This window comes from Rhinolophus sinicus, chromosome 15 (genome assembly GCF_057876585.1).
Source record: "Rhinolophus sinicus isolate RSI-liver-muscle chromosome 15, RSI-T2T, whole genome shotgun sequence".
Classification (NCBI taxonomy): domain Eukaryota; kingdom Metazoa; phylum Chordata; class Mammalia; order Chiroptera; family Rhinolophidae; genus Rhinolophus; species Rhinolophus sinicus.
Genome location: NC_142515.1, coordinates 31,451,579 through 31,475,711, shown reverse-complemented (window position 1 = coordinate 31,475,711; position 24,133 = coordinate 31,451,579). Strand labels below are relative to the sequence as shown.

The 24,133-nt window shown below is 34.2% G+C and overlaps 1 protein-coding gene across 7 annotated transcripts in view; it reads left to right on the top strand.

The window, feature by feature from the left end:
- The first annotated feature begins 3,603 nt into the window (after positions 1-3,603).
- KIF20B (kinesin family member 20B) overlaps positions 3,604-24,133 on the top strand; it is a 63,776-nt gene continuing 43,246 nt past the window's right edge. For all 7 annotated transcript variants that reach the window (XM_088791964.1, XM_088791962.1, XM_074339400.2 and 4 more), the window contains exons 1-15: positions 3,604-3,735; positions 7,009-7,156; positions 11,070-11,156; positions 11,263-11,379; positions 11,842-11,980; positions 12,533-12,717; positions 14,985-15,021; positions 15,499-15,726; positions 16,665-16,776; positions 17,664-17,735; positions 17,821-17,967; positions 18,660-18,822; positions 19,363-19,653; positions 22,739-22,878; positions 23,137-23,275. In XM_088791964.1, the coding sequence (XP_088648090.1) occupies positions 7,010-7,156; positions 11,070-11,156; positions 11,263-11,379; positions 11,842-11,980; positions 12,533-12,717; positions 14,985-15,021; positions 15,499-15,726; positions 16,665-16,776; positions 17,664-17,735; positions 17,821-17,967; positions 18,660-18,822; positions 19,363-19,653; positions 22,739-22,878; positions 23,137-23,275 (2,004 nt within the window). In that variant the 5' untranslated portion in view covers positions 3,604-3,735; position 7,009. The remainder of the gene's footprint in view (positions 3,736-7,008; positions 7,157-11,069; positions 11,157-11,262; positions 11,380-11,841; positions 11,981-12,532; positions 12,718-14,984; positions 15,022-15,498; positions 15,727-16,664; positions 16,777-17,663; positions 17,736-17,820; positions 17,968-18,659; positions 18,823-19,362; positions 19,654-22,738; positions 22,879-23,136; positions 23,276-24,133) is intronic.

Sequence of the window (24,133 nt, the reverse complement as noted above, 5' to 3'; positions counted from 1 at the left end):
TGTTAAGCAAAATCATTGATTTCTTGGCACTCGTTTTTGCTCTTACACTCTTACAACTCCTAACTGCCGTACATAAGAGTACTGTGCTCAAGTTAATTGAACAAAATTTTTCTCTGTATAGTTTCGCTCGCAATTTGATATACAGGTAGGTTTTCTTTCTTTGTATTAAAATTTAAAGCTTGCTTTTATTTCCATTACTTTAAATTTTTTGAAAAAGTGAAACTATATTTAAAAAATAAGTTACTCAGAGAAACCACACTCCCATTACTAATCCTTGCAAAACATTCTCACCCCCACCCCGTCCCCTATAGGTAACCATTTTCAACTAATTTTCTGATTTATAATTTTTGTATTTATCGTTTCAAAAATATGGTAAAATGTGATATATTATATTCTCATTTCTTACAGAAGTTAGTGTACTTTGTGTATTCTTTTGCACCTTTTTTCTTCACTTAACAATATAAATACAATTTTATTCTAAAAAGTCATGAAAGGACTTTAGGCCAGCGAGTGACATAATCATTTTCGTTTTCAGAAGATTAGTTTGGTGACTCTATAAAAAATGGTGTGGAGGAGAGCAGGACCTGAAGCAGGAAGATATGTCGGGTGGTTGTGGTGGTCTGGGCAATGAAAAAGTTAAGGAGTATTTATTTCACTTATAACACCAAAGTACAACATATATTTGTTTATGAACTGGATGAGAGTGGGGAGGGAAAAGGAGGACTCAGAGATGATTCTTTTATTTGTCTCGTGTAACTGGGTAGATACCTGGTGGTGTCATTTCCTGAGATGGAGATTAGGGAGGAGAGGATTTGGGTTTTCGAGTGAAAAATCAGGTCCCACATTGAACATGTTAAGTTAGAGATGCACGTTGTACATCCAAGTGGAGATGTTAACTGGGTACTTAGATATCTGCATCTGGTTGGAGCTCAGAGGACGGGTCTGGAGAGGATGAGGAATTTAGGCTTCACCTATATAAAGATATTGAAATCCATGGGAGTTGATGAGGTTGACAAGAGGAAGACTGTACAGGAGAGAAAAAATGGGAACTCAGAACCAAGCTCTGAGGACTCCCACAATGTAGAGTTTAGACAGAAGAGATAGAAAAGTAGACTAAGATGGGTGGCCAATGATGTTAGGAATAAACAAGGAGAGGGTGAACTTTTGCTGACCCAGAAGCCAAATGAAGAGTGTTTCGAGGCTGAAACATTTAACTGTGGATAAAACATTCAACTGTGTGGAATGCTTCCATGAGCTAGAATGAAATGACAGGGAATCCATTGGAGTTTGTATTTATCTTTCCCCCAGGCCTGGTGTTACATTCCCTGTTCCCTTTGCCTGGAATGGTTCTCTCTCTCTTTCTCCCCCCTCCCCTTTTTTTTTGAAAAAACACAAACCTAGTTAAATCCTAATGACCCTTGGAAATCTAGACCAAACATAATTTGCCCAGGTTCTCTGTCACATAGTCTTATAGCTCTAAGCACATTTCAAACTGCTCCCTACAGTTGTAATTTCTCAATTATTTGTATTTTTTAACTAGTTGCCTCTCCCACTAGACTGTAAGCTTCTGGAGTGTTAATGTCTGCTTTGCTCACTCTCCTCCAGTTTCCCTAACTCCTAACCTAGTGTTTGGCACATAGCAGGTTTTCAGTAAGTATTTGTCAAACTATAAATAAATGTAATTCCTGGAGGGTTCAAGAGCTGGGAATCAGTTAACAGCTAGTGAAAGCACTGAAGGCATTATAAGGTATGCCAGGAAGGCCATCTGATTATAGCTGATGGCCATCTAATAACCGAGCTAGCACCTTTCCAGGTGAGGCAGAGAGCCTGGAAATTGCTCTCTGGGACCCTGTCCCCACAGACGGCCTAAGTAGTAAATGCTTTAGGGGTAGACTTGCCTGAAGGAACAATGGATACTTTGATATTGAGCCTACTAGTAAATACTTGAGTTCCAGCCTGAACAGGAAGTTTTTCTTTCATCTTTCCTCCTTTCTTCATTTTCACATATACCTTTTCTCATTTTTACTCCTGGCCTTGGATTCTCTTCTGTACTCCAAACTGGCTCACCTCAGATATGATTATTTTGTGGAGAAAGCAGGCACACCAAATGAAGAGACAATGGGAAGTTAGTGAGGGAAGGGGTAAGTTATGGGAGAAATAAATAATAGAACAATAAGGAAAGGAAGACAGTAAGCTCATCAAACTAGGTATGCTAATAATGCTACTAACAAGTAAAGTAATTGAAAATAAGACCACATGAAAGAGGGTGGGTCTTAAAGTCAATCAGCTGAGTTTAAAGCCCAGCTCCACCATTAATACCTATATGCCTTTGAGCAAATTACTTAACCATATGAACTCAGTTTCCTCCAAATCTGTAAAATGGGTTTAACAGTACCTACCTCAAAGGGCTGCTGTCAGGATCAGTAAGACAATCCATTTTACATGCATAGCACCATGACTGGCACAGGCTAAACGCTCAATTAACGTCAGCGGTTTTCTTTAAAATGAAGTACAGCAGGGCAGAGATGGTGTAACGTAGGGTCTCAGCTCCTGCTCCCCACACAAGAATGCAGGATATGGTGAGGCCCAAAAGGAACACCAATGGAGCCATAGATAGGGGAGTCATACCGCTATATTCTTGCTGGTGGCTGGGTTGGAGACACAGGAAGCAGGATCCACACCATGGGCAATCCACCCACTGCTTCTCTGCCAATCAACAACCCCCAAGCACAGCCACAGCAGTTATATTAGTGGCTAATGGCTAACAGGTAACAGCTGATGGCCACCCAGCCACAGCGGATGACCATCTGATTATAGCTGATGGCCATCTAATAACCGAGCTAGCACCTTTCCAGGTGAGGCAGAGAGCCTGGAAATTGCTCTCTGGGACTGTCCCCACAGATGGCCTAAGTAGTAAATGCTTGTCATATGAATGTCATAGCAGCATTCAAGAGAAGACGATCGCTTTAACAGCTGGAAAGGACGTTGCTCGCACTGCAAAGACCTTGCCTATGCATGGACTTTAGATTGTCACAGTACAGCGCCTCGCAGTGGTAGCTGCTTTCTATTTTCAGAAAGGAAAAAAAAAAAAAAGGGAGAAAGATAATGCTTGTAAGAATTTATTCTGGGAAAAACTTATTTCGTCCATTACGGCCGCAGCGGACGACAGGGAGGGTCATGCAGCGCGGGAAGTGACCCCCGGGATGGTGGCGGCGCTCACTGACTTTCCGGATGCGGAGCCCGTTCTGGGACAGGGCCGGGAAGTTACTAGCCCGCCATTCCTCGGCCCGTTCCTAAGAGAGTCGCGGGGCGAAGTGTGGCTGCAGCGGCCTCACATCCGGGCCTTCGCCACGTCTCTATTGTCTCCAGGATGGTATCCAAGATCCACCTACGTCCCCGCCAACAGGAGGGCGGCACACGCCACAGCCACGAGGCAACGCCGTTCCCATCACTTTGCGCCCAGCTCCGCGGGAAGCTCCGACTCTCCGCGCGGGACGCCCACCAGCCTCCGCCCATTGGTAGCCTGACGTTCCGAGATCCGCCCCCAGCTTGAAAGCATCGGCGGGGAGCCGGTGGGAAACCTGCAGCGCGAGCCTGCGGCGCTCCTTGGCGTCGTTCTGGAAGCTCCGCCCACTCCCAGCGTTCAGTGCGGTGTCCTGGCCGCCATTGTTTGAATTTGAAAACCAAAACTTCGCGGTGCTGCTCGCAGGTTGGGCAGGCCGGCAACGTTGGCAGGTGAGGAGGTGGCCCGGGTGATGGTGAGACGAAGGAGGTGGGTGACTGCGCACTTATTAGGCCAGAGGCGGGGAAACGGCTCTGGCCGTGAGATCGTCTTCCCACGGGGCTCTTGACGACCCTGAGGTTACTCCCAGGAACTGGGCTGTGGGAAGATGGGGGTGCGTCTACCGCGCCTGGTGCGCGTCGGAGGGTTGAGTCTCATTTCTTGGATTAGGGTTTAAATTTCGTCCCCACCGCCTGTTAGCTGAGTGACGCAAGACAACGTATTTAATCTTTGTGGGGCTCAGTTTTCTTATTTGTTAAAAAGGGGTGATGATAATAGTACCTCCCTTTTCCAGTTTTGTGAAGATAAAATGTGTAAAGTTGTTAGAAACATAATGATATGTAGTAGGTACTAAGTGTTGGCAGTCAATATTTTTATTATTGTTGCTGCTGTTATTGTTGAGGCGTAGGCCTCTATTGCCACACCTATTTTGCGAAATCCCCGAGGTGAGTACTTTGCTTGTCAGGTACATGGCCTCTTTTTTGGGGGGGCCAAGGGGAGCCCGGTTATGGCCGTCTGTGCATTTATTACCAGGCTGCTGACGATCCTGGGGCATGTCCTTCTTGGGCTTTGCTGTTGCCCAGCGTAAGTGGGTGTGTGTGGCGAGTGCAATGACCGCTGTCATCCCGCAGTTTAGAGTTCCCTCAACTCATTTCACCTCCTGCTTCGGTGATTCCTGCTGGCACAACCCTTATATTCTTTGTTGAAGAACTAATTGACACATGTTCATGCCTTCCGCAATCCTTGCTGAAGATGATCAAATTCAGATTTATGTGCTTTAAAACAAAGTAGCATGTTTACCCAGAAGCCGCATAGCGGTGTATATATTTTATTAGCTATCGAAGACCCAACATTTCAAGTTGCAAAATAATATCAAGGACTCATCAATTAGTTATGGAGACTTTTTTTTGAGGCTATGGTTTGTTGATGAGATTCATAAACCTCATTCAGTAGCAGATTTTTTTGTTTTTTCATTGGTCTTCAACCATGGAATCTCACTGGAGAGAAGGTAAAGATTAAGTTTCTCAGTCATGGCAACAGCCTTCTGAAATGAGAAATGAGGTCTTGAACCCTGCTGTTGCTAAAGGTAATATCACCAAACAAAGTAGGAACTTTTTTTTTTTTTGAATGAGGATTTTATTATTGAAGTCACTAGATGGAATTTTTATCACTCATACATCTTTGAATTTGTAGTAGGGGATACAAAGTAGTATAAAACAGTCCTCGTCCTCAAGAAATTTCTGGTCTAGTTAGGGAGGCCACACATAAGTAGTGTTTAACTAAAAGTACAGGGTGACAGTACACCTCAACAATTTTATAATTGTGAAGAGACAATTTATTCATTGAAAACAGAGCATATGAACAAGTAGAATCTATAATCTTTTAAAAAAGAGGTACAGATGTTTCTATTATAATTCACTAATTTTATAAAAGATTTATCAACACTTTTGAGGGGAGGTGAAACAAAAATTAACTGAGGGCAAAGAATGAAGCTTGCCTTCCAGTTTCCTCGGCATTTCCATGAAATCTGAGTCATGAAATGTCAAGCCAGTACTTTCATGTTTTTGCACGTGTTTCCCCTATGTTCTAGATCAGTGGTTATTTTTTACTCTATCAGATACCCTTTTTCTTAATTTTCACCCATAAATTACATGTTTGAAATATTTCATCAAACTGCATTTAAGTAACTTCCCCATTTTCATTAAATCACTGATTATACAATAAAAACAAAAGCAGTAAAGATATTAAACTTGTTTAATTGTATGGTTGGTTGATCATGTACTTTATTGGGCCTTGTTCAAGGTAAATGTATAATTTCCTTAGTCCTTTTTCAATTTAGGAAAAACAAAAACAACCTGTTGAATTGCATTTGGGGATTTCAAGGCTTATCAAGGAAAAAGATATGACCACAAAGTGGCAGGAGCACACAAGGAGCTTTACTGGGGTAGCATTTTGACAGGGTTGCATGCAAAAGTCCCACAGCATGAAACCTTCCAGAGACTAGAGTTAGAAGGGTAAGGGCACTGGAATTAGGGGCAGGGAGAGAAGAATCAGAAAGGGGACTTACTGTGTCTAAGTGATGTTGTCAGCAGCACAGCATGGAGTCCCTGGGTTAGAACTCCAAAGGGCAGAGTGGCTTGGGGTCTTTATAGTCCTGGGTTTTACCTGTGGCTAGCAGGATGCAGTTTCATGGGGTGTGCAAAGGAGTTAAGCTTTAAATGGCTAAAAATCAGCTTATTTGAGCTATATTAAAAGCAATCGATGTGTAAAATGGGAGTTAGCACCTTAGTGGGGTATTGAACTAATACCCTGACCTGCTGTGAAGAAGTAAACAACGTAGTACCAATATACAGGTGCCATGTTTGGCTCATTTATAGAACACCTGTGGATGCCTGTTACTACTTTCCTGACCCAGGAAGCCAAGTTTGGGAGTCACTGTTCTGGATATTTCATAATACTGTCAAAGAACGGCAGGGCAGGGAGCACTCTTTCTCCCTGGTTTTATGGCATCTAGTAGCGTCTCAGTGAATATTTGAATAGTTAATATTTTTTCTGTTAAGATTACCCCTAAGTTTAACTTTAAGTTTGGTAACTTGATGTTTCATTTAGTTCTAGTAGTTTACTGATGATGCATTATTCCATATTCACCTTTAATTTTTAAGACCTATGATGTGTCAGGTACTGTTTTGAATATGTTCACATACATTAAATTTCCTTTTGAACTTGCATTATTTAGAAGAATTCAGTTGAAAGTGTCTAGGTAACTAAATTTAACTCCTAAATGCTAAAACATTATGAAGTGTGTAAGTAACATTTTTCAGCAGACACGAAATAACTAAAGTAACACAAGGTTATTTACTCCACCCTTCCTGTATGATTCCTGAGAGGATTTCAGGCAGACATATAAATGTTTTATATTGCCTTACTTTTTGGGATTACCTTTACTCATGAAGTCTCTCGATAAATCCATCCATAGGTTGGATCATCTGAAGAACAGTGGTAGGCTGTGTCCAGTAGTATTTGTTTTAGAATCTATGTAATATGATCTTTTGTCTTTTCCATGGATCACCATGTTATATATAGATGAAGCAGTCTAATGTTTTCCTTCTCTGGAAATCTAGTGGTATGGGGGGAAGTACTGAGTTGGACTAAGACTTTTTAAAGTATGGGTGGCTTACATGCTGATTTATTAAGGCTGTCTAAAGAAAGTGCTGTTATTCTTGCAGAATGGAATGTAATTTAAATCAAGATGGAGTGCCTAGACCATCGTATGTTGTTAGTGCTGACCCAGTTGCAAGGCCTTTGGAAGTAAATTTTGACAGCATTAAGCTTGATCTTTCTCGTGAATTTTCCTTAGTTGCTTCAAGCACGGAGGTAAGTACAAGAAAAGTATTATGTTGATTACCATGATTGAGTGGAAATTTGTGTGGCACACACTTACTTGCAGGCAGGTACGACTAGAGCAGAGCTTTCCAAATTTTGTGGGCTTAAGGCAACACTCTGAGGGGGACCAAAGTCTTGCCACTTCAAGATGAACCTTTTGGGCAATTGATTTTAAGCTGGTTATTAAGAAACAAAAGCTAAGAATGGCTTTTACATTTTTAAGTGGTTGAAGAAAAATCAAAAGAACCTTTGACCCTCTTCCTTTCAAGCCTGAGGTAATTCAGATGGAGAGGCCTGCTTTAGGAAGGGAATCTTAACATACTCACCTTAAGGATTTTCACCTTAATCTAATTTGAATTAAGTATGGTAGATAGTAAGGATCCAAGCAGGGGCCTGTTAGCTACATCCTCCTGTGTCCCATCCTTCTGTGTTGTCTAGCAGGAATTTGTTTGCTGCAGTCTACTTCCCCTTTGAAATACTTGTCCCCTTTTCCTTTTTCTATAATGACTGAACTGCCCAGTGCCTCTTTAGGGTTTTCATATTCTTATGGACCTTCAAATATACATTCATATAATAAACTTTGGACATTTTCTCCTGTCAATTTGTCTCTGTTAAGTTGATTTTTAGCCCAGTTAGAAGAACTTAGAAGGTGGGAGGAAAATTTTCTTTTTAGCCCCCACACTTCTTATCTCAGTAATTTTTTCATAATGCCCTAAATACATAGTTCCTTTTCAAATAATAGGTCCAAACAACTTAAAAACTAACTCTGACCTAACCTAGTAGCCATTTAAAAAAAATTAAGTAAAAAAGAAAACAAATTTTAACTTCGTTCTTCTATTATCACAGTTATTTATTAATGGGATATGTGTACCTTTTGGGCACTGCACAATTTCTCAAGCTTTGGAATCAGATTAAACATTGACAGCCTTATTTCTTGTTTCTGCATTATTTTGGGGGAGTACTTTTTATCACAGTAACTACTGAAAAATCCTCTTCAAAAAGATATGATATCAAAAAAAATAGTGTGATCTAATATTGAAATTGAACTACTTTGAGCTAGTAGTTCCTGGTATTCAACATATGTCAGGTAGTATTGTTATTGTCTTAAAAATGTAAAACACTCCACTATGCCCCTAGGAATTTTAGGCCTTAGTTTAAAACATAATACAGATTTTTATAAGTTAAAATAATTCAGTAGTATTTAAGAAGTGAAAGTCCTTCCACCACCATTCCTACTACTGTAATGTTTGCTGTGTGTCTTTGTAGACTTTTTCTTGTACATTTACTTTGCAGTCCATTTTTATTCTGTTACCTTTTAGATTGTTAATTTTGATGCTTTAGAAAGATGGACTAACCCAGTTTATGAAGAATGATGGGAGGGGAAAGAGGAGTATAGGAAATATAGGAGTATAGGAAGAAAGAGTAATATTTAATACCCATCATGTGCCAGGCTCTTTAACTTTGGCTCATTTAGTAAATAAAGAATCATAAATAAAGAAAAGAAGGGAGGAAGGGATGCCTCTTGGAATATAATGGAATCATGCTTTATGTAGTGCAGGTTTTTGTGTGGCCATAAGTTTTCAGTTCCTTAGGGTAAATACCAAGGAACATGATTGCTGGATCATATGGCAAGATTATGTTTAGTTTTGTACGAAACTGCTAACGTGTCTTCCAAAGTGGCTGCACTGTTTTACATTCCCACCAGCAATGAATGACAGTTCCTATTGTTCCACACCCTCATCAGCGTTTGGGGTCAGTGTTCTAGATTTTGATCATTCTAGTAGGCATGCAGTATATCTCTTTAATTTACATTTCTCTGATGACCTGTGTTGTGGAACATCTTTTCATATGCCTATTTACCATCTGTATATATCTTATTTGGTAAGGTATCTGTTAAAGTCTTTGGCCCGTTTTTAAATCGGGTTGTTTGTGTTCTTATTGTTGAATTTCAAGAGTTCTTCGTGTATTTTAGATAGCAGTCCTTTATTTTATATATCTTTTGCACATATTTTCTCCCAAGTCTGAGGCTTGTTTTTTTCATTCTCTTAATAGTGTATTTCACAGAGCAGAAGTTTTTATTTTAGTGAAGCCCAGCTTATCAATTATTTATTTCATGGATTGTGTGCCTTTCAGTTTGAATCTAAAAACTCATTGCCAGACCCAAGGTCATTTAGGTTTTCTAGGACTTTAATAGTTTTGCATTTTACGTTTAGGTTTGTATCCATTGTGAGTTAATTTTTGTGAAGAGTCTGTCTAGATTTTCTTGCACATGGATGTCCAGTTGTTCCAGCACCATTTGTTGAAAAGACTGTCTGCTCCACTGTATTGCCTTTGCTTTTGCAAAGGTCAGTTGACTATATGCATGGGGACCTATTTCTGGGCTCTCCATTGTGTTCCATTGATTGATTCTGTTCTTTTGCCGTTACCACACCATCTTGAGTACTGTAGCTTTATAATATACCTTGAAGTCAGGTAATGTCAGTCCTTCAACTATGTTTTTCTCTGCAATTTTATGTTGGCCATTCTGGGCAGTCTTTATTTTTAGCCATTCTAATAGGTATGTATTGGTATGAAATTGGTATTTGCATTTACCTAATAACTGATGATGTTAAATATGTTTTCATGTGCTTATCTGCCATTTGTGTATCTTTGGTGAAGTGTCAATTTAAATATTTTGCCCATTTAAAAAAATTGGGTTGGCTGTTTTCTTATTATTGAATTTTAAGTGTTCTTTATATTTTCCTGATACAACTGTTTATCAGATAGGTCCTTTGCAAATTTTTTTCCCCAGTCTATGGCTCATTTTTCATCTCTTGTGTTTCTGAAGAGAAGTTTTTAATTTTGCAGAAGTCCAATTTATCAGTTTGTTCTATTAGGAATTGTGCTTGGGTGTTGTATCTAAGAAATCTTTGCCTAACTCAAGACTACAAAGATTTTCTTCTGTATTTTCTTTTAGAAGTTTTACATTTAGTAGGTCTATGATCCATTTTGAATTACAATATACAGTGTGAGGTGCTTAATTGATTTTGCATTCCTGCAATAAACCATATTTGGTTAGGATATATTATCTTAATTTACATATCGGTAAATATTTTAATAGGGGCTTTTTGTACTATTTTAATTAGGGATATTGTGTAATTTATCTGATGACATCTTTATCAGGTTGTGGTTTCAAAGTATGTCACACTCAAAATTAGTTCAAGAAGTGTCCTTTATTTTCTTAAAGAGATTATCTACTATTTATTTGTATTATAACCTTAAATGTTTGAGGGAATTTAACAGTGAATTTCCAGGGCTTGGAGTTTTTTTGTGGAATTATTTTATTTGAATGTAAATTGAATTTCTTTAATAAAGGGTTATTCAGATTTTCTGGTTCTTGTGTCTTTTTGCTAAGTTGTGTTTTTCAAATAATTGTTTCCTTTTTACTTTTAAAAATAATTTTAAACATTTCTTTAACATTATTTAAAAAAATGAACGAGGTTCATTTCCTCCCCAAAGGAGGCAGTAAAGACAATGCTATATAGCAAAAATTTCTCAATGCATGATGGAATTGAGCATTTGTGTTAATAGACTATTCTGGTTACTTGTGATTTATTCTAGAGCTCTATGTTTTAGTGACTTTGAGCCCTGTTTGTATTTAATTATAAAGGTTAGGATTTTATAGGGAAAAAAAGGCTTACTCTAAACATCAAGAAGGTTGAGGAAATTGAATCTTATATTTTTAAAAAAAACATTTGTTTTTCTTTAAACAAAATTGTTAAAAACAGGAGAATCACTGCTTAAAGTTTCTGTATAATCTCAGATTGTTATCTAACAATAAGCCACTTTGAAGAAAGATAATCTCTGAAAAGCCGTGTTTTGTATTTTTAAAATACAGTTTTTTTTTTTGTTCTTCATTTTTTAGGCAAGCAGTTTGGAATCCAAAGACTATCTCCAGGTTTATCTTCGAATACGACCATTCACACAGTCCGAAAAAGAACATGAGTCTGAGGTTTGTGTTGAATTTAATTGGGTTTTACCATTTTACTTTCATTAAATGGACAAAATACCATAGTTTTTATTTATTTATTAGAGAAATTTTTGTTTGTTTATTCTAGGGCTGTGTGCATATGCTGGACTCACAGACTGTTCTGCTGAAAGATCCTCAGAGTACCCTCACTCGGTTAAGTGAGAAAAGCTCTGGACAGATGGCACAGAAATTCAGTTATTCCAAGGTGAGTACCCATGTCAAACTAAAGATTTTTCTTTTAGGGAAAGGAGACGTGGCTTAGGCTAAGTTGCTATGTAATTGTGTATAATTAAATATATGCATCTTGTACTTACGGAATTTAGATCTTAGGCATTAGTATTTTTTTCTCAAGGGTAAGACTGAAATTTCAGATCTATAAGTATATATATTGGAAGTGAATAAATCACAATATAATTCATATATATTTTAAGAAAGGTTCTTTTCAGAATTTAGATGAAAACTTGTTTGGCTGGGTCAGATTTATATCTTGAGAACTCTGTGAGACTAGGTAATCTATCAAGTGTATTTGTGGGAGTTGGGGATATGGCACTTATTTTAAGAGTGAATCTCATAAAATTATTTTAAAAGTTTTTAAAACGTGAGCTATAGGGTATATTTATTAACCTGAATTTTCTAAAAAGATTTGTTTTAAAAAATGCTCATTTAGGTTTTTGGTCCAGAAACTACACAGAAGGAATTCTTCCATGGTTGCATTATGCAGCCAGTAAAAGACCTCTTGAATGGACAGAGTCGGCTGATTTTTACTTATGGGCTAACCAATTCAGGAAAAACATATACATTTCAAGGTAAAATGTTTTATTTTTTCTGGAAAGGAAAAAAGCACTAATAGTCACTCATTTTTATAATACTTGCATGCAGTTATGTTTCCATTACCTAGTACATTTGCTCCGTTTTTAATAGTCATAGCATAATTGAGTATGTATTGTTGGTAGCTTTTAATTCAGATTGATTTAATTCATTTGCAAAACTACTTTACCTGTATGCTAGAGAATTAGATGATAAAAATTCAGAAAAAGGATTGATGTGACATAGTGAATTAAGCATGGATAACTAAGGAAACACTTCATATTCATTTTATTTTTATACTTTGTGATTATAGGTGATTGCAAATCTATGGCCTGATCTGAATGTAAAATTTCAGGTTTTGCATCAGAATAATAGTTGATAAAACATCCATGTTACAGTGAAGACCAAAGTGATAAATTGAGTAATCCTTCAACTTCTCTCACTTTTGTTTTAGCTGTTTATTCCTGCATTATTGGTGGTATAAAAGGAGCCTTGGTAATCGAAGGACGTTTTTCACTGAGAGAGTATTAAAACAAAAATTCTTTTCACAGGCACAGAAGAAAATATAGGCATTCTGCCTCGAACTTTGAATGTATTATTTGATAGTCTTCAGGAAAGACTATATACAAAAATGAACCTTAAACCACATAGATCCAGAGAATACTTACGGTTATCACCAGACCAAGAGAAAGAAGAAGTTGCTAACAAAAGTGCATTGCTTCGGCAAGTTAAAGAGGTATGGAAGTATTTTAGTATGGAAAATATATATAAACATGACCTTTTATAAGCTCTTTAGTTTGTTTCAGCCTGTATTGGAATGTTTGGTGGTGTTGGTGGTGGTTTTCTTTTTGACAAAAGTATTAAAAACTTGTTTGAAGGCATCCTTCTTATTTTATATTGTACAAACAGCAGAAATGTTTAAAACAAATGTAAATGCTTCTGAAATCTGTTTGTACTGTTGAAACAGCTGTTGAAAATGCTGTTGAAACAGCATTGCACTTTTTATGTAATGATTTTTTAAAATTCTTCTTTTAATTGTAAAACAAATATGTATACACAAAATCGAAACAAAGGAATGTGAAAAATAAAAAGTGAAAACTTCTGATAGTTTCATTTCTGAAGAGAAAACCACCATTAACAGATTGGAAAGTATCTTTTATGATATTTTTCTCTATATACAAAATTTATGTACAGAGCCTTCTGTATATGTCTGTCTATACACACAAACACAGTCATATACACATATATAGTTGCACATATTTTCTATATATGTAGGATATAGTCTTTTTTAAACAAAAATGAGATTTTACTATACATACGTTCTATAACTTGCTCTTTCATTTAACACATTTTAAGTTTCTTACCAGCTTAATTCTTATGTGTCTTACCTGTTAGGTTATGTGTTTACCTCTTTTCTTTTTTAAATTACCGTATTTTGCCGTGTATAATGCACATTTTTTGGGTCCAACTGTGTCAGGGAAAAATAAGGATGCGCATTAAAAATGTGTAGTATTAATTCTGTATCTATAGAAATTTTTTTAATTCTTTTATTTATGCTTATGAGTTAAAAATGTAACTCTAGAAATCAATAATGATATCGTATGCAAAATAATACCCTGGAATATGATAATCAATTTTGTTGAACTGACAACGAACTTGCAACAACGAAGAATTCTTGGCTTTCTATGGTGCGTAAATATCGTAAATTTGTTACCGGTACATAAAATTTCTTTTTTTCTTGTATCTGTTCCTGTGTTTCGTAGTTATTTGTTAACATAAAATTTCTTGTACTGTAATGTGTTAAAAAGTAAATGCTGAAATTCCTTTATACTACAAAAAAACAAGTACCTAAATGTAAACAAATACAAATTTGAATTAAAAAATTAAAATGAAAGATTTTTTTCCCTGAAAATTTGAGCCAAAAACGTGGGTGTGCATTGTACATGGCAAAATATGGTAGTTTTTAATGAAAAAAATTGTAAATAAAGTTATACTTGTCTATTTATTCCTCCTGTTCCTCCTGGGTTTTGTGTTATGTTTTCAGATATTTATCCTATTCAAGATGGTTAAAAATTATTAATGGTTTTTATAAATTTTTCAAAATATTGTTGGGGATTTTCTTTTTTAACACATTTGGAAATCAGGGTTTCAAGGTAATAAAAAGTTGTTGATTAGTGGAGTTCAAAGTTCAGAGTCCATAATTATGGTTGGTGAAAGTGAAATAAGTATTTCAACAAAATTATGGAGATTGGTGGATAATTCATAGAGAAAATTAGTCATTTATAATGAAAAAAAGTTCCGCAACAAATTATCCAGTTAAAATATTATTTGGCCTATGAAATGTAAAATGTTATATATTGATTTAAAGTGTGTGTCCAGAAAGCAGTTTGGCAAACTATTAAGATTGAGAACTTAAAAAAAAGTTTTTAATCTTTTCTACTACCAGTCAAGATTTAGGTATATATCCTAAGGAAATAATTAGAATGCAGAAGAATAAAATAATATATTAAGATGTTTATCTTAGTATTATTTTCTACTGACAAACCCTTGTAAATAAATGTTCAATAATATGGAATAATTAAGTCATTTTACATTTATTTAGTTATGTAGCCACCAAATGTTTACAAATAAATTTTATATAGAGAAAAAGCTTATAATAAGTGTGGAGAAAAGAATAGAACGGAATAGATTGAAATATTAATAACAGTTGCCTCTGAGTGGCAAGAATTATATATGATGAAATTCTTTTTAATACTCTTCTGTAGTTTCCCACATTTTTTTAACTAGAGAATGTATTATTTAACTAGGAAAGAAATTAATAGACAGGGATCATTGAATTGAGTAGATGAAAGTTGTGATTTAGTTGGTGACTGATTTGGATAGGTAATTAATATGTTGGTTATTTAACTTGTTATAGCTAAAGGAAAGCAAACTAGAAATTGAAGAATTTGTTACTAGTTATAAAACATGGTTTTTAACTTTAAAAAAATCTTTCTTTTTTAGGTTGTTATGCAAAATGACAGTTCTGATACTCTTTATGGTAAGATTTCTTATCTTTAAAAAGTTAACTGCATGAAATATGTTTGAAAAGCTTTTAATTTTTGAATCACTCCTTGTGATTTAATTTCTTTAATGGCATAATAATACTTGGAAAATGGTACATGACTATATGAAATGTCAGTTACTATAAGGTTTATTTAAGTTTAAGATCACAGATACCCCTTTCACTGGTTGTAACTTTCATGTTAAATTCATGTTGAATTAAATGTCTTTTACATTTAATTTCAGTTTAGTTCATTAGTATATTTTCAAAAAGAAAAGATAAGAAGAAGCAAAATTTTGGTTAATATAGATAGATGTTATTTACATCTGCTTTGCTTCAAAAGATATTTAACATTACTGGTCAAAAGCTCAAGGATATTTAGTTTTTCAAGTCTAGGAGTCTTGATCTGTTCTGTTGTTTCATTGTTTTAGTCAGTTGCTTAATTTTGTGATTATCCTTTTTTATTTTTTGTAGGAAGCTTAACAAACTCTTTGAATATCCCAGAGTTTGAAGAATCCATGAAAGATTGTGAACAAGCTAGCTTGAATATGGATAATAACATAAAATTTTCTCTGTGGGTTTCTTTCTTTGAGATTTATAATGAATGTATTTATGACTTGTTTGTTCCTGTGTCGTCCAAGTTCCAAAAGAGAAAGATGCTACGCCTTTCCCAAGATATAAAGGGCTATTCTTTTGTAAAAGGTATGCTAATATGTTTTCTTTTAATTGCTGTGAAGTTCCTTTTTAGGCTTTGTTATAGCTATAGGAAAGCAAACTAGAAATTGAAAATTTTATTACTAATTATTAACATCAAGATAATAAGTGAAGTTTGTGCTTCGGAAGTACTTCTTGCTATGTTAATTAAACCTGATTGTTAAGGGGTCTATTTTAGTACCCATTGTGTTTACTTATCACTGACTGAATTTTAAGGGATGGGAAAAGCTGTGTGTGTTGATACATTTTGCTGCTGCTTTGTAACAGTGTTCAAACTTTGGAGTTATGGAACTGTTTCTGTTCTTTCACAATGGTATCTTTCCAATGTTTTTAAACCACTAATCACAGTAGGAGATACATAATAACATTGTAACGCAGTACCTATGTGTGTATATATACTTATAACTCAAAAGTTTCATTAATTATACTTACCCTTACTATAAGGAATGTACTTTGATGTTTTTTGTATTCTACTTCAGTTTTACAAAATGCTGGTTTTGACTAAATAAAATTGGATTTCTTAATTCACTAATGAATTGTAATCTGCAATGTCTCACAGATAGGTAATTGTGTAGGTTTAATCTGTACTGTTTTTTGTGGTTTTTTTTTTTTTCCTGGATGTCTAATTCTGAGGAATCTTACCTGTTTTTTAATTTTCCCTTTGGCTGACTCTATAGAAGAATTTTTACTTTGTGTGTTTGTATAACATAAATACTGGAAAATTATTAAAAATATCCTTCTTTTGTGTGCCTCTTTTCTAGTGGAATATGGAATAGCTGAGTTGACTCCATTTAGGGCATGTTATTAAAAGAAAGATTTCATTGTGTGTCTTTGGGAAAAGAGATCATAAATCTTCAGCAAGATTGCATTGTATGGCAAATACTGTGTTAATGTAAATTGATATGTGTTCTTTTCATTTTTTAAAGATTTACAATGGATTCAAGTATCTGATTCCAAAGAAGCATATAGACTATTAAAACTAGGAATAAAGCACCAGAGTGTTGCCTTCACAAAACTGAACAATGTTTCTAGTAGAAGGTAAGGAGAAAACCCTATGGTGTAAGCCTGAAGCACCAAGGTATTGTGTGCTAATTTAAATACAACTAATTTAAGATTAAAGTGTGCAGTAGGTTTTCTGTTATGTTAAGTGAATCCATAGGGATAAAGTCGTTCTATAAATTGAGAGGACTAACCACACATGACTGTCAGGACTACTGTTCTAAGAAAAGATTTACTAATTTGCATGAAGACTCTGAGGTATTTTTATTCTTTCTTTATGTGACTATCTAACCTCAATATGCTGAGTTGTCTCACCCCACACATAGGCCAGGTAATGGTGGACTTTCTGTTCTTTTCCACTTATTCCGTGAACACAAGACTATATGCACACTCTTAAGACAGAATCTAAAGGGTTAAGAAAAGGATGTTTTTATAGAAGGGGTTGGGGGATGAGAGACAAAAGGAAATAAGTTTAATGAGATATTTAAAACAGGTTTTCTTTTAATGGACCCTGTCCCCCATGAAGGTATGAAGATAATATATGATTCAGATAAGCTTCTGTTTAGGTCAGATGTATATTTTGCTTTAGGTGTATATTGAAGGATCAGCTGTACATAATATTTTAACTAATAATATGATCTTTGCAAGGAAACGAGACTATTATAAACAATTCCATTAGTAGAAATTGGAATGTTAAGAGAAGGAGTAGGTTTGAGGGATTTAAGGCTAAGTAAAAAATAAGACATTTGGTTTTAGATGTTGGAAATATAGGTGAGAGTGGAACAGTGGAGCTAGTTGGCAAATGCAGTGCTGGAGGTATGGCTAGTATTAGGATATAGATGTTGATTTAGATGCTTGCGTCTCCTATTTAGAATGTAAAAATTAAAAACGAAAGATAATATTTGATGCTTGTGTATTTTTTTTAGTCACAGCGTATTCACTGTTAGAATATTACAGATTGAAGATTCTGAAACACCTCGTGTAATGCGAGTCAGTGAGTAAGTTGAGCATTCTTCAAATTGTAATTATTTTGAATTGTTTTGTTTTGAAGAACTTTTAAAGTTTGTTAATTTGTTTATTCAGATTGTCTTTATGTGATCTTGCTGGTTCAGAACGAAGCATGAAGACACAGAATGAAGGTGAAAGGTTAAGAGAGACTGGGAACATCAATAGTTCTTTATTGACTCTGGGAAAGTGTATTAATGTTTTGAAGAACAGTGAAAAGTCAAAGTAAGGGTTGCTGAAAGTGTTGTTTACATATTAAGTATTATAATATTTAAACTTGCAACTTTGCTTGCTTTAGAAAGTTCTTTTTCATTTTTATCCTGCTTCTAATGTAATGACTATGTATGGATTACAATTGAAATACTCAGAGATCATGGATTTTAAAAAATGATAAAAATAAAAAGTGTCGGTCAATGTCAGTGAATCATCAAGTAATCGCAATATTTTCCATAGCAAATATATATCGACAGACACTTAATATAGTAAGCTTCTCATGATGCTGATTTAGCATCTAAAATCACTTTATTCTTACTAGTGCATTGTGTTCTAGATGTGATAGATTTCCGCATTAATTAGCATTTTAGGCTGAGTAAATTATAAATCAGCCTTCATTTCTAGTTAAGGTGTTTCATGGCATATATTGTATAATTGCTCTATACTAAATAACACAGCCCAGTTCAGTGAGATTTTCTTAGCATTTTGCTTAATGGGTTATTGTATTATTAGTAGTAGTAGTATTAAAAAAAAACAACATAAATAAACAGAAAATGACTATTACAGGTGGAATGAATCACTAACTTAGAATTTAAGTCTATGATAGCTAGATTAATTTTTTTTTTTTTTTTGGTAAAAATTTATCAGCATCCTTACTTCATGACTTCATTTAACTTACAATTATTTTAATATTTTTTCCATAGGTTTCAACAGCATGTGCCTTTCCGGGAAAGTAAACTGACCCACTATTTTCAAAGTTTTTTTAATGGTAAAGGGAAAATATGTATGATTGTCAACATCAGCCAATGTTGTTTTGCCTATGATGAAACACTCAATGTATTGAAGTTCTCAGCCATTGCACAAAAGGTAAATCTATTCAAACTTCTGCAGAATCTGTTAAGCCTCTTATTATTAGAATATTAATGATTTTTTTCTTGGAATAGATAATACATTTTGCACTTATAACTGTAAACCTAAGGAATAATTGAAAATTAAAATGTAAATATTTGACCAAACAGGAGGACATGGGAAAAGATTCAAAGTTACCCCTGCTAGGATTAAAATGACCTCATATTAAGTGTTAATAATAGACACCCATTACAAATTATGAATAATATTCTTCCAACGAATTATCTGCTTTTCCATTCTGGTTCATTTAGTGATTAATCGGTTAGCCCCCCTGCTAGGGATAGTACTAAGAACTTAACCCAGTAAATTTACCTGTAGTATACATGGGTAATTAGCTTTTTTGTTAATGAATGTTCATTTAAGGATGCTAATTTCTTCTTGAATATTTGTTTGCCTAGGTTTTAAACACTTGAGTTGTCATTTGAATTAAATTTATAAAATTATTTTTTGGTGGACAGTTCTTGCCTGTTCTAAAAGTTATATTGAATATTTTAATAGGTTTGTGTTCCAGACATTTTAAATTCCTCTCAAGAGAAATCATTTGGACCTGTCAAATCTTCTCAAGATGTATCACTGAACATTAATAATTCAGATAATAAAATATTAAATGTGAAAAGATCTACGATTTCATGGGAAAGTAGTCTGGAAGATTTGGTGGAAAATGAAGATTTGGTTGAGGAGCTAGAAGAAACTGAAGGAAACCAAAATGTGGAAAGTGAACCTACTGATGAGGATCTAGATACAACATTAGAGGAAGATAAGGCTTTCATTAGCCATGCGGAGAAGAGAGTATGTATTAAGAACTCATACTTCTAAGCTTGGCTTATTCTGAAATTAGGGTTAACAATTCTTAAGGCTCCCTCTCTTCCAAGTGTTTTCAACAATACACTAAACTTTTTATATCTCAACTTTATATTTTGAAAAATTTCAAACCTACAGGAAGACTAGCTCAGTAAATACCCATTTACTCTTCACCTGGAGTTGCCATTTGTTAACATTTTACCATATTTAATTCTCTTTCGATGAGTATTTGCACATTGTTTTTCTCTGTACCATTTGAAAACAAGATGCAGACATCATGACACCTTATATCTACTTGAGCATAGTATATTTCCTAAGAACATGGACATTTTCCTCACGATCACAGGCCTTTTTCATACCTAAGCAATTTACCATTGTTACAATAATCTATTATACTTTCCACATTGAGATTTCTCCAGTTGTTCCAATATGTCCTTTACAGTTACTTTGTTTTTGATCTACAACTAGTTTACACATTGCTTTTGCTTGTCATGTTTCTTTAGTTACCTCTAACATAGCATAGATATTTTGAAAAAGTTGAGGCTAGTTGTCTTATCGAATACCCCCAATCTGGATTTGTCTGATTATTTCCTCATGATTCAGGTTTAACACTATTATGTAAGTGAAGTTGTGAATGTTGTATCATATCAGGAGACAATGCTGTCTGATTTCCTTCCCCATTCTTGGTGATGCTAACTTTTGCTCACTTTAAGGTATTGTGTTTAAGGTATTGTGTTTCAGTTCTGTCTCCCTTGTAAAAGCATTATCTGTGGGATGATACTTGGAGACTACGTGAATATCTTGTTCCCCAGTATCTTTTCATCCAGTGATTTTGTATATTCCACCAAACTTTTACTTTGCAGTCTTAAGTACAAATGCTCATAATGTCTATCTAGTACCAATTACTCTCTTCCTTCAAAAACATGAATTGCTTGTCGTCTTACATTTATGGTAAATAAATAAGATTTTATAGTCTCTGTCTAAATACAGTTCACACATATGTTTAAGTTGAATTCTGAAATTTAGATCATGTCCACATTAATTGATAACTACTACATATGTATACATGGAGTCTTCTTACCAGAGTCCCAGGAACACTGATGACCTTGTGCTCATGGATGTGCTGTAATAGTGTTGAAATGTCTCACATCATGGTATTCTTTTGGACTGTAGAATCCAAGTAGATGGACAATGTATTGGGTTAAATACTCGTTTCAATAATTTACTTCAGTGTCCCTGAAAGCCATCATTGCACCTGTGTTGATTGGAAATGAGCATGAAAACTTCACATGCTCATTGGACCTCCTTTACCTTGGGCTTCTGTAATGTAGTATTTCCCTCCGTGACAAAAGGAGCCATTAATAGTCCTATTTTAGTTTGTACTGATCTTAAAGCTGAAATTTATATATAATGTTGATTAAACTTGAAATGTTAGAAACATTTCTGAATTTACTAGGAAAAAATGATGCTACAGTTTATAATAGTGTAAATGCATATCTTATCGATTATATACTTTAAAAATTACATCAAAATTTTTTCTAATATTTAACTTTTAAAAATGAAAATGAATAGGCTTTGCATGCATGTTTTATATTAGCATTTAATTGGAGGATTGGGAGTATTAAAAGTAGTATGAAATATATTGATACTAGCATATTTATACTTATAGTTCATTTAACTAGAATAACCAACCAGAATTTTTTCAACAAGAACTTTTATCAGATGCTAGCAATGATAAAAAATTAAACATTGAGAAATATTAAAATAAACCAATTTCCCAAGGTATTCCCACATATATGCAGATCACTCTTAAGTCTCCCACCTTTCTTCTTCAGTAGTTATTATTTATTGTTTTAAACAGTGGGAAGGTGTGTGGTTGTTTAAAATTATAAAAGTATTATATAATCATGGTAGAATCTGGGGGAAAAAAGAGGGAAAAAATTAAACATAAAGATCTCTAATCTACCACTTATGTTAATGGGTTTTTACCATACATCTGTTTTGTAACCTTATTTTCTTTATTTAAAAATGAATTGTGAAAAGTATAAATTGATAAAAATGTAAGCCACCATTATTCATTACAATAGTTGATGGTACCATAATTGAACCAATCTCTTACATGTAATTATTGAGTTGGGTTTCACTATTTTTACTTTAAATACAACCACTACTACAAAATAACACTAATAACCATTCTTACAGCCAAAATACTAGGTCCTGTTGTATAATTATTTTCTCAGTATAAGTTCTTTGAAGTCGAACTTCAAAGTCAGGATATCTATAGAAATATTTTCAAAACTAAAATTTTTGAGACATTGAAAAATCTATAGCTTTGAGAGAGTTAATTGGTTAATTTTTTGTTGAGAAATTTTAATCAGAAACCTTAAAAAAGAATATCAGGCTGTTACCTTAATTTTATAATTTATTACAAATCTATATTGGCCATGTCATGTGTTTAATTGCTTTATTTATTCATTGACCATATTGCATGATTATATACACTTTTTCAAAGACTATATAGAGTTTTTGCTCACACTTGGATAGTTATAAAAGCCCAGTAAGATAACTTTAAGTAACACTTCTCTGTTTGCCATTTGGAGAGTGTTTTGGGGTACTTAGTAACTATTCTCTATAACATTTAGGCTTTAGATTTTGACAGACCAAATTTTAAACCAAACCTTAAGCATTTACCACATACCTTGTCCTTATTCCCCCACATATGAAATGTAAATGCTGCTACCAAGCTCACAGAAGGTTGTGTGGATTGAATGAAATCAAGTAGAAATTCCCCAAAGTAGTTGCTGGTGGATAATAGGTGCTCAAATTTTCATTTCCTTTCTTTCTTACTGTAGCTAGACAGTGAAGAGATTTCAGTTACTATAAGTCTATTTCTAAAATGTGGAGAGGCCCACCTGATTTTTCAGATTAATGAATCTCTGCAAATATGTAATTTTCAATGAGATTAATATCACTATTAAAAGGACGCATAATTATAATCAACTAAATGAAAAGTTTTATATCTCTTGGTACATATTTGTTCTTTTATTAGAATTTTAATATTTATATGTTTTAGAAATTGTTGGATTTAATAGAAGACTTGAAAAAAAAACTGATAAAGGAAAGAAAAGAAAAGTTAACATTGGAATTTAGAATTCGTGAAGAGGTTACACAGGAGTTTACTCAATATTTGGCTCAACGGGAAGCTGACTTTAAGTAAGTTATTTCTTTCATGGCCTGATGAAAATGGAGAATTTTATTTACTTGTTTAAATTTTTTTTTAAACTTAGGTAGCTTCTGAATTCTGACCTCTATATAAGCTTGAAAATAGTTGTTAACTAATCTCCATGGTGATTCTGAGTTACACACAAATAGTTATTTGAATCTTTTAGTTTATACTGTACTTAATTTTAGAAATTTAAAACAGAAACAGAGTAGTGCTTTTTCTCAATGGGATTCATTTGTGTTATGCAGGGAAACACTCCTTCAGGAACGGGAGATATTAGAAGAAAATGCTGAATGTCGTTTGGCTATCTTCAAAGATTTGGTTGGTAAAAGTGACACTCAAGAAGAACCAGTGAATCAAGATTGTACCATGAAAGTTCAAACCAAAGTATGTCAACTGAAATATTAAATCCATTGAGGTTTTTGGTACAGGATTTAGTGTAAACATCAATGATAAGAAACATTAATACTTTAGAATTAAAAAACTTACTATTTAGCTTTATTATAATTAAGCATGCTTTGTTAGGAATGTAAGCACACAGTTTAAATATAACAATTGGACTTGAAAAATTTATTTCTCTATTACATTTGTATCTCATTTTGGTGTTGCTTTAGTCATAGTATTGATTGTAGGTAGATAGGTTCCTTTTTGTCTGATTATGAAATATCCCTCTCAGATTTATTCAAACTTAAACAAGTTTAAAGGTATAAGGGACCCAATGGGTCATTTACTTGCTGCTCTGGTTAAAACAAAAAAGTTTATATATAAAAAGGATTGTTTTTTCTGGCCAACTGACCATTCCCTACAATTGAAGAAACATTCCTTTCTGCTACTTACACTGAGGTTGAAGTTGATCACATCCTTTTGTGTTTTTTTTGTTACTGTTTTATTTTTTAATTACTCAGTTCAGGGACCCGAGATGGTGATGTTCGGGCTCTTGTTGTCAAACCATCATTATGTGTCCCTGACATGATTTGGGTCTTGGTCTGAGTTGTGAAAATGGAGGTTTGTTTTCTCGGCTGTCCCAACCAAAGCTTTTTAAAGACTTGTTATGTAACTGAAAGTATATCTGAATTAGATAATCACAATTGTTCTATAAGGACTTACCACAGTTTACAGCATTGTTTTTATGGGGAAATATGTCTTCCATAAAACAGAAAATGAGTAATGGAACATAACTTTTTCATAATTGGAGATACTTCGATATAATATTTTAAAAGTGCAAGTTGTGAATTTTTTGCTGTG